We start from the raw sequence: 14,610 nt of genomic DNA, 5'->3' as shown, positions 1-14,610 counted from the left end.
ATTGGGAAGTCAGTTATAATAAATTTACCAATTTTTGTATCCTTCACCTATTAATGCTTTTAAAATATGTATTCTCAATTTGTTGAAAATGGTTATAAATAAGTGATTCAAAAAAATAAGTTCAAAAGTTGTCAACCGAAACATAGTGCATGACGATGGACAAAGAGGGATAACAATAAAATTACCCGTTTGACTCGGGTGAGCTTAATAATTTTCATGTAAGACGTGGAGAAAAAAATAAACTATGATGTAAGCATAGTAAATAAAATATTCCAAAGAGCGAATGTGTAGCCTGATTTAAAGCAGCATAAAAAGTGGAAAAACTGTTGAGCTATAGTCATATGTTAGAGAGAGAGAGAGAGAGAGAGAGAGAGAGAGAGAGAGAGATGGCCTCTATTATCGTCTGGTTTAGGCTTAGCTTTTTGTGCTGTTGCTACGGTAACACCTGGATTCCTTATTAATGAGGTAATTTTTATTTTTTTCTGCAATATAACAATAAGAGAGAATACATTTGTATGTTTTACAGAGTTCAGGAAATACGAATCTCTTTACATCTATTCTTTTGTAGAACCGAATGATGAGCATCTTTTACTTTATCTATAAGGAGTCTGGATCTGACTCATGGTCAACAAAGACTTACCTAGCTGATGATGAGGAGCTCGATACGAATGGATTCATTCAGCTTTGTAAATTGATATCTCTTTCTCTTTCTCTCTCTCTCTCTCATAATAGTTTTGTCAGATGTATTCAATTTAATAAAATACACGGACACATTTGAAGAGCTTGAGTACATAACGTACCATAGGTAAGGGGACGACCATTTGATTCTGAGGGGGGGGGGGGGGGGGGGGGGTGGCAGATTTTGGAAATAAATAACCTGTCCCCGAAAATATTGAAAATAGATAATCTTTCCTCCACTACAGAGAAAATAAATATCTGACCTTGACTTATGATATTTAAATATTGTGAAAAATACTTTTTTTTATTTACGTGTCATTTAATCTTAAACGTCTTCAATTCAAAAAAAAAATTTTGGCTCGCTTCGCTCGCAATTTTAGAACCAAATAGTATTTAAAATAAGATTACCAGACTGGATACTTAAGTTAGTTTGTCAACATGACAATGTGCTCTTAGTAGGTGTGATGAATAACAAATCTTCTTATACACCACAAAAGATAAATTTTCTTTCCCCGATAAATTAATACAAAATATACACTGGTGGATTTAAGTGGGACGTACATATGTACAACCCCTCCCCTAAAATTTCAAAGTATGATACGAATAATAATAATAATGCCATACTTTGGGACAATACCAATACTTTTTGTGCCTAGTTTTACTGTTAAAATACACAAAAACCCAAGAGCTTCAGGGGGCTTTGCCCCCTGGGCCCTTTTCATTCAAAGTATGATATGACTAGTATTAATAATGTCATACTTTGGTACATATCTAACCAATTCCTACACAATTATGTCTGGTTTTACTCTTACATACAGAAAAACCCAAGAGCTTCAGGGGGCTTAGCCCCCTGAACCCCCTTCATTCAAAGTAAGGTATGACCAGTATTAATTATGTCATACTTTAGCTTAATAACCAATAAATTGACATCTCTCTCTCTTTCTCTCTCTCTCTCTCTTATAGTCCCCAAATTTGTATCTGATGTATATAAATGAAAAAAAATGATCACGGACAAGACAAAGAAGAAAATAAATAATCTCTCTATGATAATCTTGAAAATAAATAATCTGCTTGAGGATAAATAAATAATCGTCTCAAAAAAAATTACATCCAAGGATCAATGTCCCCTAATGGAATGAAAATCTTCAGGAAAGAAAAATGTTTCTTTTTCAGCAATGCTAGATGTGCAGTTGGAAAGCCTACTTACTCTTGTTCTTGGTGGATTCGGTTGGTTGGTTCTTTTGTCAAATACCAGGAAAACAGCGCCAATTCCACTGATGTGTTTGACAGGGGGAATATTTCTACTAGTTGCAGGTAACAATGTTTGTCTTCCTGTTAAAGTGTTCGAATTCTACAATCTAAGACATTTTGTTATTTAAGAATACCAACACTTGCCTTTATTAAAAGTGTCGCATTTGTCAGAGATACATATTTGGAGGGACTTTAACTAAAATGACAAAACGTACTAAAAGACAAAGACATGGAAAAATGATCTTGCAAATTCGGACAAAAACTAGTACAGATGTTTCAAACCAAGATATATTTATCTGATTATATAACATTTTTGAATAAGTTTTCTTATTATATCACAAATGTAATAAGTTTCGCTATAAACCCTGAAAAATGCCGAGTCACACCGGAAACAGTTATATCAACCCCCGACGGAAACAGTTATGTCATCCTTTCGATCACGTTCACGTGTTGTTACGCAACGCATTTTAGCTCGGGTTCGATATGTTATGACGTCGGTTGCTAAGCAAATTTTAACAACGGAGCGTTATTCTTAACGTCAAGAAAGTATTTCTGGATTATTTGTGAAAATTTCAACGATTTTAAATGATTTAATTTTTTTTAGTTATGAAAATGTCATATAACATATACCACATAGCTTCTCGGGCGACTATACCAGAATATTTCCCCTCGGTGACAGGAAAGCCCTGGAGTGTTATGTCACCTCCTGCCTTCGGCATCGGGTGACATAACACTCCAGGGCTTTCGGCCTTCGGAAACAGTTATGTCACCCCCGACGGAAACAGTTATGTCATCCTTTCGATGCCTTCGGCATCGGGTGAATAATACCTCAAGGCAAATATTTATGTCACCCTCGTAGCCATGTGATATTATACATATATCACATGGCTTCGAGGGTATAATTAAAAATTTGCCCCGAGGTCTTGTTATTTGATGCCGAAGGCAGAGGGTGACATAACACTCCAGGGCTTTCTTGTCACCGAGGGGCAAATATTCTGGTATAGTCGCCCGAGAAGCCATGTGGTATATGTTATATGACATTTTTAAAATTAAAAGAAAATTTAAAATCATTCAAAATCATTAAAATTTACACAAATAATCCAAAAATGCCTTCTTGACGTTAAGAAATACGCTGTGTTGTTTACTTTTGCTTAGCAAAATACGTCATATAATATCGAAAACGAACTAAAATGCTACACGTGAACGGGATCGAAAGGGTGACATAACTGTTTCCGTCGGGGGTGACATAACTGTTTCCGGCGTGACATAACTGTTTCCGGTGTGACTCAGCATTTTTCAGGGTTTATAGCGAAACTTATTACATTTGTGATATAATAAGAAAACTTATTCAAAAATGTTATATATGTATAATGTCACGATTGATTGTATACTGTTTAACATCCCTCTCCAGAATATTTCACTGATATGGAGACGTCACCATTGCCGGTGAAGGGCTGCAAATTTAGGCCTATGCTCGGCACTCTGGGCCTCTGAGCAGGGAGGGATCTTTATCGTGCCACACCTGCTGTGACACGGGGCCTCGGTTTATACGGTCTCATCCGAAGGACCGCCCCATTTAGTCGCCTTTTACGACAAGCAAGGGGTTACTGAGGACCTATTCTAACCCGGATCCCCACGGGAGATTATGTCAGGATGAAATGTCTTGATATTGATGGTTAACATTTTTTATAATTAATAATTAATTATCTTTTTATTTTCAGCGACAACTGAGTTTGCTGTTCTGCTTCGCTTTATAGCTGTTAATACTAGCGAAATCGCCTTAGTATCAAAATTCAAAAAAAGTTACGATAGCCTCGAGCGACCGAATGTCGAGGTTCCGATCTCCCTTATTCTTGCTGGCTTTGGTAATACCTATATTCTTATTGCTGTGGTAAGAATTTTTATTCGCATCAAGAGATACCAATTAACCACCGAAAATCATCATCAGATGTCAAATAACCCTTGGATTCAGGATCGATTCTCAACACTTGCCGAATGAAAACGAGAGATGTAACACAGATGTCAGGGTTCAAGGATAAAAAAAAACCACATAAACTTTTATTCCATAAATAACATATGTAGCAGTATTTCACAAAGCTTTCTATTCAAATAGGTTGACCTAGCTAATTCATATTTTCCAGGTAAAGTAGGAAAATTTTGTAGGATTTTGAAACATTTTGAAAAAAAAGTATTTGCAAAGTCTATTATAAGATCAGACACAAAACAAATTCGCATATCAAAGCACTAGAGAAAACTTACGATTTCTTTATATTTTAGTTATTGATTATTTTTAAAAATCGGCCAAAAGATATAGCGTAATCCAAATTTTTGTGTTATTATTCTTTATGTTGAACGTCAAACTTAAAAACTAAAAAATGTAAAGTTCAATACGAATTAAGTCTAAGGTTCAATGACATTACACAAAATCTTGGTATATATTAAAACATCTCTTATTCTATGAAGTTGTCTTTCGTACAATGTAGTATAAAGATGAATCACACATTTATGGAATCACTGTCAGTCTGTTTGGTGTGCATGGGCATCAACTACAGTTTGAATTGTCGAATAATTTGCATAACATTCGATGGCAGTTGTGCATAAATTATCTCACGTATAAACTGTCGTTGATGTCAGAGACAAAGACAGCTGAGAGAGACTGATAATTATGTAAAATAGGCACTGACTTTTCACATGGCGAATATTACATTCAGTTACAATTATCGAGTAATAAACACGCCTGACTTTCAAATAGTCATCACATGGAAAACAGTTGGAAATATATTGTATTTTTTATTTCTATCAGAACATGTATCATTGATTAAATTAACACTGTCTCATTTTTCCAACTACATGTATAAATCCTGAGTGCTGATAAGTGCGCTTGCAAAATATAAAATATCGGCAATCACAATTCGTACATTTTTTTTTTTATGTTTGATGTGTCATCTTTTTGCTGTATATTTCATGTCTATGTATTTTTGCATATATTGTTTTAAATTTAAAGGATCAGTATATTGATATATATTGTGCCAATACTTTTTGGTCTGATCCCCTATCATGTTATGTATATGTAGGACTCCCAAGTGCGTAGGGACTGAAAAGTCCGATGGTCACGCCAAAGTCCGATGGTCTGCGCCAAACCGCGATGGTTCGACACGCCAAAGTCCGATGTTGCGGAAAGCAAAAGAAAGTTTATGGCGTCATAGTACTACTGCTCCATATTGCAATGCTGCGCCAAGTCAAGATCTTAAATGAATACCTATAAAATCACATGCGAGGATTAACCCTTATCTCTCGCATAGGGGCAAAACTAACCCTAATCGAAAAGTGTGGTAACAAGTATAACAATTTGAAAGATAATCTCCGGTGGTTGCAATACTAACTAATCAAAAAATTAGTGCGCGAGGACTATAATCCTTAACTTATCGGGTTGGTGCAAAGTTTTCTTATTATCAGTCCAATAGTGTGTAAGGACTATCCGTAATCTGCCAAGTGGTGTGCAAGGACTAATCCTAATATCTTTGCTGGATGCAAAATTAGTAAAATTGATGCGAGAACGAATGCCGACATGATGTCTTTTGAATACAGAAGAGCGGTCTCAAGGATTGACGTCAGATTATTGTAACGTCATAACGTTGATTGTGTCTACGCACGATCGGACTTTGGTGTGTAAGTCTCAGACCATCGCACTTTAGCGCAGCGCGTCCGTACCGACAACAAACCATCGGGGTTTGGAGCAGACCATTGGACTTAAGGCGTCACAATCGGACTTTAGAGTCTTACATATATATTTTTTTTTATTTTGGTAATTTCTAATAAATACTGTATTTTATCTCTACATTTGGTGTTTATTTCATAGCTTAACAATTATGTTATAACGTTCGTTTGAATTTGACTTCTTCGTGCACTTGACACAATACTGGTCAGTATTCGGCCTCGGTATAGATTGGAGGCAGAACGTGTTTTATGGATCTACAGTCAAGGAGTAGAGTTTAACAAGGCCCAAGTCGCCACATAGAATGTTATAGGACTAAGAGAAATTGACGGCCATACATATCAGTCAGCATACAATTACATGTATTTTATGTGCATCATGGGATGTGTTTATAATACAACTCCGTTCAGAAGATACTCTACAAACCTGTGTTCTGAAAAAAATTAAGAATATGCAAGATTCAAAATTCCTCCTCTCTGGAAGTTTGCATTGAATAATGCTTAGAGCGTTTACTCAAGGGGTCGCGTAGTAAGATCGTTGGTTCGGAGATCGTTCCTTCGGGTAAGACAGTATTGACTGAAGTCCCTTGTTGCAGTAGATGCTGGCACGAACGGACCCCTCACTGCTCAAAGGCTGTAAGTGGCGATTGCACGTCTAAATGATCCCTCTACTGGCAATTAGTGACATCTTTAATATTAGTGAAAAAATCTTCGGGTGACAGGGGAGGAGGGGGACAAATCAATAATATGACTCAAAGGAAACTTGTAGAAAATGCAAGAGAATATATCTGCATTACATTATTGTTCAAAATGAGTCTAAGGGGCTCGAATACAATAAATCTTTCTTTTTGGGGAAAACAAATTTTAATTGATACAATAAACATAATATTGTTTAGCATTAACATTATTTTCTATCATTACAACATAGAAAAAACTGTAAAACAAGGAACAATCTTTAGTTTTAATTTTTTTTTTATTATTTTTCGTTCCTCTTTTGAAGTACTAAATATAATTACACGACTAAAACACCAACATATCCGCACAGGAATAAGGTTCTTATTTTTTTCATGATATAGTTCTGGTTTATAATCATTTTTCTTCCTCACAAGAATGTACCTGCAAGGAAATAAAATACAGAAATATAGGATTGATTATATCATGCAATTATATTTTTATTTCCTTTTTCAACAAATACGTTTCTTTTTCAAACATCGGTAGAAGCTACAATTGTTGGTATGATTGTTAACACAAGGTCGCAAAGCTATGTTCGCTCTCAATTTAACAATGATACAGCTTTATCTAAATTTTACTTTTTCTTTTATGTCATTTTTATTACCCCTTCATTGAGAGCTGCACTGTTATTATAAAGTCAAAAACACACGATTACGCATACAATTTACCTATCAGTTGAATGTTCGAATTCATTTTAAATTTATTTATAGAAAATTGTAATTAAATTTTTCAACCTTCGATTTCCTAATTTTGTTTATTTTCTTAAATTAAGTGAATAAAAATTGATTTTAAACAGTAAATACGCGTCATTTTACATGTACTAGGATGCGCGAAATATCGCGCAATGAAAACCCCAGTCGGTCCCTTTAAATACGGAAAGTAATTAAAATGTAGTAGAAGAGTAATTAATACTGCATGGGTTTTTTTTCAGTGTACTTAATCAATACAATTATAAGTTATTGAAAAATGTTTCCAAACAAACCACTTCCAATTACATTGAAAAATATAATAAATTACAGCAATTCGACTTTTTAAACTACCTCACTCCAACTGGTGTCGAGCTATAACATCTTTGTAAAGGGAAATGTTTGAAAAGGAAATCAATAAACTTTAAATTGTACGATGCAGAGTATATTTCTGCTTCAACTTTAAGCATAAACGGGTTGGTCACGTGATCAAATTCCATAAAGCCCGCTCATTATGCCAAATAAAATAATGTCCTTATTATTTAATTTTTCAGATTTCTGTCTAAAATCACAGTATTAATGCTCTGTTACTTACAGAAAAAAAGTTGGGTTATGTAACCATTGTAAAGAAATTTCATCATGTTTTAATGTGGAAAATTAAGTTTTTACAAAAAACTGTAGTGTCCGTAACCACTTAAATTCTGTGAAATTGGAAGGCTCTACAAATATCTTAACAAATTTCCTAGAGAGGCATTTGATATAGATGCTGAGATGTGTTGTAATTTTCCTGATCATCACCACTGTTTCTCTGTTATGATCACAAATTTGGTTACGGACACTACAAAATCCTGTAGTGTCCATAACCTGTACTTGAGGCAGTTTGAAACAGGCTGTGTTAAAACACTAATGCTAGTATATTCACAAAGGTCAGAGGTTTGTTTAACAAGTTAATCAATGTACTTTATTTTCTCTCTCATTTTGATAATGCAACTAATTTGGGAAACCCAGATTGCACCATTCCATATACAAGATCCTTGGTGTTACATCACTTTGATATTGGCAGATGCTATTGACATCCTAGGATTTAAGTCAAATAGCATTTCATTATTTTTTCATTGTTTAAGTCAACTGGTGTTACATTTAAGAAAATCTTGTTCGAATTCCTCTATTTAAGGTTTAAAGTTTCATCCTATTTTAAATAACTTGTATAGTGTAGTGTCCGTAACCCAAAAGTTGAAAAATGAATATCTTTATTTTTTTTTCTCCATAAAATTTACAGATAAATTTTTGAACCAGTGTATTATTAAATTTAGAGATAAAAAGGTGTTTATTGACCGGAATTCTTTTAGATTAGGTGTTTTTTTCGTTACTGTTAGAACTTAAAATAATGACTGGGCACCCAAAATGACATAAAAAATAGTTAAAAATTATCATCATGAGTTACATAATCCATATTTCTTGTACATATTGCATCAATTGTCTAGTTGCTTATTAGGTAATATCTTAAAATGTGTTAAATGCAAGTAAATTTGCATTCAAAATGTTAAACAGTAGGGAAGTAATTTGGTTACGGACACTACAAAAAAATTCAAAAAAGAAAACAACTAAAATAACACCAATTTCAGATAAATTATTGTATATTTAACTGTTTGAAGAAAAATAGAATGCTTCATAGAATAAAAAAATAATAAATTAAAGAAATATAAGTGAGCTTTATTCCTCAAGGTTTGACTTTTCTACTTGCACATAACACCTGTATAAAGTTACATGTGTATATATTTATTCAAAGTATATTGGTTATGGTATGCTTTTATCAGATGAAGTTGAGATCCGAAGAATAAAAAAAATCGGGAGAAACAGAAACGACAAATAAAATCCTGAAAAAAGTTAGGAAAAGGGCTGAAAAACAAAAACTTCATCCTCAAACCTGTGAAAAATTTAATTATTGTGTAGTGTCCGTAACCCTAAAATTTGGTTAATTGACTTCGTTGATCAGTGTACCTATGTTGTAAATAGTTTTCATAAAACTTTAATGAATCAGAGAACTTCTCTTATGCACTTCAGATATATAGTTATGTGAAAAAAGGAAGTTTCAGGATTTCTTAAACTGGATTTTTTTTTTACTATTGGCATTAGTTCTGCGAGTGAATTGTTTTTACTTGAAACAATATATAATTTTCATGCATTTTGTATTTAATAATCATTTAAATCAGATTTCTAATAGTTCAGAAGTTTTTTTTTCACCACAAACCAAAGTAGTTCAGAAGTTTATAATTTTTTTTTAACCACAAACCAAAAGCCAATCATAGATATTTGGGTCTTGTAGTGTCCGTAACTTAATGAAGCTATCAAATTATTTTAGAAAATAATAAAAATGATATTTCCTATTTTAATGGAAGTATTTATATTTCAACAAAGGCATAAAAAATGTTATTTATAAATAGTTCTTTCTTTACTTATATTGGTTTTAAAGAGTTCACATAAATTGAAATACTACCATTTTAAACAAAAAGGAACAAAGTAAGAACTGTTTTCATATTAAAGTATAATGCAACCTTTTTTAGTACAACTTTGTCCATATTTTGTATTTTTATATGTTGTTTGTTTGTGAGCAGTTGAAAAAATTAAAGTTTATAAACAGTTTTCAATATTTATTTCGAAAACAACAACACTTGTAGTGTCCGTAACCTGTGTAAATGAGGTTATTATTAGCTTGTAAAAAACAAAGTTCTACTGTGAATTTCACAAAACCGTTTATGTTTCAGATCCTTGAGATAATCTACTTTTTAGAAAAAAAAAATTATGGACCAAAATAAAGACATTAATTTTTTACCCTCAAGTGCAACCTTACTGTCCCCTTTATTGTGTTTCACCCGTTTGGTAAAAAATAAAACAATGGTCACGTGATTAGGAGATGCCACGCTGATTGGCTGTAAATTAAGACCATGGTGTCATAGATTAAAATTAGGTAATTGATCCCGATCTAAATAGTTTTAAACATGAAACAACTTTGCAACAATTACCAAATAAAACATGTTTCCTCAGAAATAAATCATAACAAATAAAACAATTATAGTTAGTATAACTCTGTCACATAAAGGATATTATTATTGTAATAATAATAACTTATATTCCTTTGTACCTTTACCCATGTGTTATGAAAATTTCATTTCGCAGGAATAATATCAATGTTGAAAAATGTCGATTTTATCACAGCATCCTTTTAAGAGCTAACAGGTTTGTTATATAAAACTTCTCTGTGAATAAAAATGTATTTCAATTACACGAACATTATACATGGAGTACGTCCGAACGTCATCGTTTTTAATATTGTGAAGAAAAGAGCAATACCAAGTTAAAAACAAATATTTATTGACAAAACATAAAAACAGTGGTATATGTGAGAGTTTGTGTGCGTACAAATTATCTGGTATGTAAATGAGGTTTTCCTTTTATTAAAAAATATACTTCATTTTGTTGTTTTTAATCGCGATTTTACGAAAACATCGGTGTCCGTTTTTGGTTTTAATATTTATAACAGAGTACTAGTTTTACCGCTTTTGGCAGGTGATACTGCTGATTGAGTAATAAATACGCATCTTTCCTAAAGTTTTTATGCATTAACGAATTCAATTTCAATGTTCATGAAAATTTTAAATAAGACTAAATTTAACGTTTGCCGTCAGTATGTTTCAAGTTGTCGCTCGTATCTCTTTCAGTGTATGACGCTACACTAAAATGAGTTCCATTACGAACAACTTTCAAGGTTCTTTATAATTTAGTTTTACATATGTACTTTGGACGAAATCTAATATTCAAAATAAGATTACTTTATCATTACATTTACTTACATTGTGAAAATTAGATTAATTCAGGAGAAAATGACATGAACTATTTGTCGCGGATGTTTATGCATGTTTTCTGTTGAATATCATCGGAGTAAATCAGCCGACACAGTAGCCTCGCTTTCGTCTCTATGTAATCAATAGAAATTACTGCGCATGTTAAATACGTGATGACCATGGGAGATTGAACATAGTTCAACTCCCCAAAACCATTTGACTGAACGCCTTCAGGGAATTTTTTTTGGGGGGGGGGGGGGGGATTAGGAGAATACGTTAAAACGGAATTCTTAACTTTACCTTTGGGTATGAATGAAATGAAATGAAACTTACAATATAATCCCTGGTCGATTCCAGTGTGTTAATATCACCATTTGTATTTCTATGTATCCTATTTAGATAAACTTGAAAATGATCAAGAGGAAAAATATTTTTTTCTTTAAATAATCAATGTTTGAAACAATATGTAGTTGCACTCTTTTACTTAAAAAAAAGATAAGTTATGTACTGTGGTACCTAATTTTATAATATCAAATAATGGGTCTCCTTTATTTTAACTGGAAACTTGTAGGACAGACTAATTGACTTATACAATTGCTATAAATATGTTATATTAACATAATTTAAAGCAACATCCGAAAGATTTTTATGTGGGAGATGTTTACATCCCTAATGTATTGTTAAAATGTAGACCAGACTTTCGATCAACTTGTATTTTTTATATAAAATTTTGAAACGTTTTAAAAAGAAAAAATATTTTTTAATATATAAAATATTATTTTTAGTATTTTATTTCCTGCTTGTAATCCTATTGGTGGGTATAAAAATTATAAGTACTCTTTAAATATTTACTTTTAAAAAGATTTTTTTCTCTCGTTTCCTACCATTTTAATACTTTACTTAAAGATATTGTGGCCAAGTTTAAAGCATAAAATTTTGAGAGAAAAAATCTTAATTAATTGAAAAAAGGTATGTTCATTTATTTATCTTTATTCATCGTTCCCTATCGATGGTTGAATTCAACTTTACATTTTTAAATATTCTCAAATTAGTGTATGAATGCATTATTTTCATATGGTACTTGTAAATTATTATTTCAACAAAATGTTGATAATATCTTCCTTTCATGAATTCATAGTACCATGCGTCATTTCTGCTATGTATGACTTTCTTTTTAATTTATATCATCGGAAAATGTTAGGGTTTTTTTCTCATCTTTGCTGGATGACTATGTAATTAAGAGGTTGTTTTTGCAAAATTTGATGTGATGGATTCCTTGCATAAATGATGATTGAAATTGATGAAAATGAACTGCCGAATAAATTTTGAGTTTTCAGAGGACTAAAAATAATAACACTCATGTAACAGTGCGTAATCTATAAAAGTAAATAATTTTAATTATTGTTTTTAAGTTTAATAATTGATACATTTTTGTTTGAAATGGGAAAAATTAGGAGCATTTTTTTAAAATAATTCAATGTACATATATTTTTCTCTGGGGGAAGGCAATCATAGTTTTGAAATATCACAGGTGATGTAAAGATGCATCTTAACAAAAATAAACCTGATTTTATGACCAGCATGTATTCTAACATATTTCCAGAAACGATTTGAATGGCTGTCACCAAAACACTAATCATTTACTTGTCGACGTCTGCAGGTGGTATCTTTCTTTGCTTCGTTGCTTTGGTAACACCTGGGTGGATTTCAGTTCAGGTAATACAATAAAGTCGATTTAAATAAATTATAATATTAAGAAGTCCTATACCTTTATTTCTAAATACAGACAATGTACCAAAAAATTTTTCCTTGTACTAAACAGCACGTTAAATAAAATATTATTTGATGTTGGTTTTAAAATTTTGAATGTTTATTCATTTTTGTAGGAAGGTGGTTTAGCCGGTGTATTTTACATGTGTGCTTACCGTTCTGGTCAATGCTCTGCATTTCTTTACGACGATATCGCTACGGAATGTGATGGACTAATCCACATTCGTAAATATATTTCAGTAGAATTATTCAATGAAAATTTATAAAGACAGTATTCAAAACATTTTGCTATTAATTTAATTCCTGGTGTCTATTTTCTAGATTTGATAGATGCACAACTAGCCGGTGTTCTTGGTACCGTACTTGGTGTAGTTGGTTGGTTGGTTCTTTTGGTTTATGCAATTTCCAAAGAGTCATCTGCCTCTTTGTTTGTTACAAGCGGTATTATTCTGCTTGTTGCATGTAAGAGTAATTAGTAATTCATTTTAAAACTTTAATGGTTAAGTAACCGTAAATAGAAATTTTAAAAAATCTGCCTGTATAATGTAACGTCATTCTTATATCTGTATTACAGCAACATTCGAATTTTTCCTACTGGTTAAATTCATTGTTGTCAACGTCGTCTTTTTCAAGAAAGCGGAATGGGCCCAGTTTGGATTTCCTTTCTCTATGATCATTTCCAGCTCTGGCCTTGTACTTATTATGTTTACTGTCGTGAGGATTTTCATTCGTAATAAACAAATGATAAACAATTGCAATTCTATGGCAATAGTTAATGCGCGTGCCATTACCACTGAGCCTTCCACGTCACTGGTTTGAATGAAGGATAATCCGCTCCATAAGTATGAAATGTCCCATTGTGCCTTTGTAGTAACTCTGAATTTAAATGCTTTATAACTTCTGTACTGAAACATTTACAGATAATGTTAGAATAAAGTGCTGTATCTGTATCCTTCGATAGCATATTTATGCATATTTATGCAGAATAAAGCAAGAGCATTTTGCTACATTGTTAGCAGACCAGCAATAAAATAAAAGACAAAGTATGGTACAACTGAATCTGGCCCCTTATTTGATATTAAAATCAGAACATGGTTAAAACTGTGAAAGTTTGTAGTGAATAACTTAAATTTATGCATGTTTTAATTCTAGCACTTATTTTGATTCAAAGCATACTTGGGGGTCAGAAGAGGTTGGAGAAATAGGACATTTTCCCGAATTTTCTCAATTCTGGTGGAATTTCGTCAAATTTGAGATACTGTTCACTTCGGAAAACATAGAGCACAAGCTTGCTTATCCGAGATTTTTTACACACAAGATGCTTCTGATATATATACTAATACATGAAATATATAATTTTGGTAGATGGGCAAGCTTGTGCTCTATGTTTTCTGAAAGAAAATTTGCATAAAAGTGAGAATATTTGGAACTTGACATATTTTCTGACCTTCCTGTGATCTCTGTGTATCCTATAGTTTAGAATCAAAACTCATATTATGGCAGGGTTGATGAGTAGTTTTCCATCTATAAACTGTTGCCTCATTCTAAAAGGGGTCTTAACCTACCTAATCCTTTCTTGTTATTTTATGATTATATGTCATTGTATCACTTAAAAATTCAAAGATCTTAAATGATTTCAAGGTTAAGAATTTGAATCTTTAAGTTTTTTTAATGTCTTACTTTTAAAAAATTAATATTTCAGATTTAAAATTTAATTATAAAACTTCCAAACACTTTTTAAAATTGTAAAATCATAAACAAGATTTAAGAGGGATTATCTAGAGTGTTGGAATGATATTCTTGAAGAAAATGTATTACATGTAAATTTACACATTTGTTAAAATTTAATATATTGAAACTTTAGTTCTTCAAACTTTTAGTAAGAAAATGTTTTCCGCTATTATATGCTAGGACGATTTATTACAAATAAGAATAGG

At 32.1% G+C, this 14,610-nt stretch overlaps 2 protein-coding genes across 2 annotated transcripts; both read left to right on the top strand.

The window, feature by feature from the left end:
• Positions 1-398: 398 nt before the first annotated feature.
• Positions 399-5,761, top strand: LOC134272246 (uncharacterized). Its single transcript, XM_062754494.1, has 4 exons — positions 399-465; positions 569-686; positions 1,852-1,992; positions 3,651-5,761. The coding sequence occupies exons 2-4, from the start codon at positions 575-577 to the stop codon at positions 3,926-3,928; spliced, it is 531 nt and encodes a 176-aa protein (XP_062610478.1). The 5' UTR covers positions 399-465; positions 569-574; the 3' UTR covers positions 3,929-5,761.
• A 6,037-nt stretch (positions 5,762-11,798) lies between these two features.
• Positions 11,799-13,572, top strand: LOC134272245 (uncharacterized). The gene is made up of 5 exons (XM_062754493.1): positions 11,799-11,872; positions 12,507-12,619; positions 12,790-12,898; positions 12,995-13,135; positions 13,248-13,572. The coding sequence occupies exons 2-5, from the start codon at positions 12,518-12,520 to the stop codon at positions 13,490-13,492; spliced, it is 597 nt and encodes a 198-aa protein (XP_062610477.1). The 5' UTR covers positions 11,799-11,872; positions 12,507-12,517; the 3' UTR covers positions 13,493-13,572.
• Positions 13,573-14,610: the final 1,038 nt, after the last annotated feature.

Source organism: Saccostrea cucullata, unplaced genomic scaffold, assembly GCF_032062105.1.
Source record: "Saccostrea cucullata isolate Sc308-1 unplaced genomic scaffold, CSIRO_AGI_Scuc_v1 ctg622, whole genome shotgun sequence".
NCBI lineage: Eukaryota > Metazoa > Mollusca > Bivalvia > Ostreida > Ostreidae > Saccostrea > Saccostrea cuccullata.
The sequence above is the reverse complement of the archived record's forward strand: the minus strand, read 5'-3'. Positions and strand labels throughout refer to the sequence as shown.

Coding starts and splice junctions, on each gene's coding strand:
- LOC134272246 (XM_062754494.1), top strand. CDS start 575: ATGATGAGCATCTTTTACTTTATCTATAAGGAGTCTGGATCTGACTCA. Junction 687..1,851: donor GAATGGATTCATTCAGCTTT/GTAAATTGATAT, acceptor TTTCTTTTTCAG/CAATGCTAGATGTGCAGTTG. Junction 1,993..3,650: donor AATATTTCTACTAGTTGCAG/GTAACAATGTTT, acceptor TTTTATTTTCAG/CGACAACTGAGTTTGCTGTT.
- LOC134272245 (XM_062754493.1), top strand. CDS start 12,518: ATGGCTGTCACCAAAACACTAATCATTTACTTGTCGACGTCTGCAGGT. Junction 12,899..12,994: donor TGATGGACTAATCCACATTC/GTAAATATATTT, acceptor TCTATTTTCTAG/ATTTGATAGATGCACAACTA. Junction 13,136..13,247: donor TATTATTCTGCTTGTTGCAT/GTAAGAGTAATT, acceptor TCTGTATTACAG/CAACATTCGAATTTTTCCTA.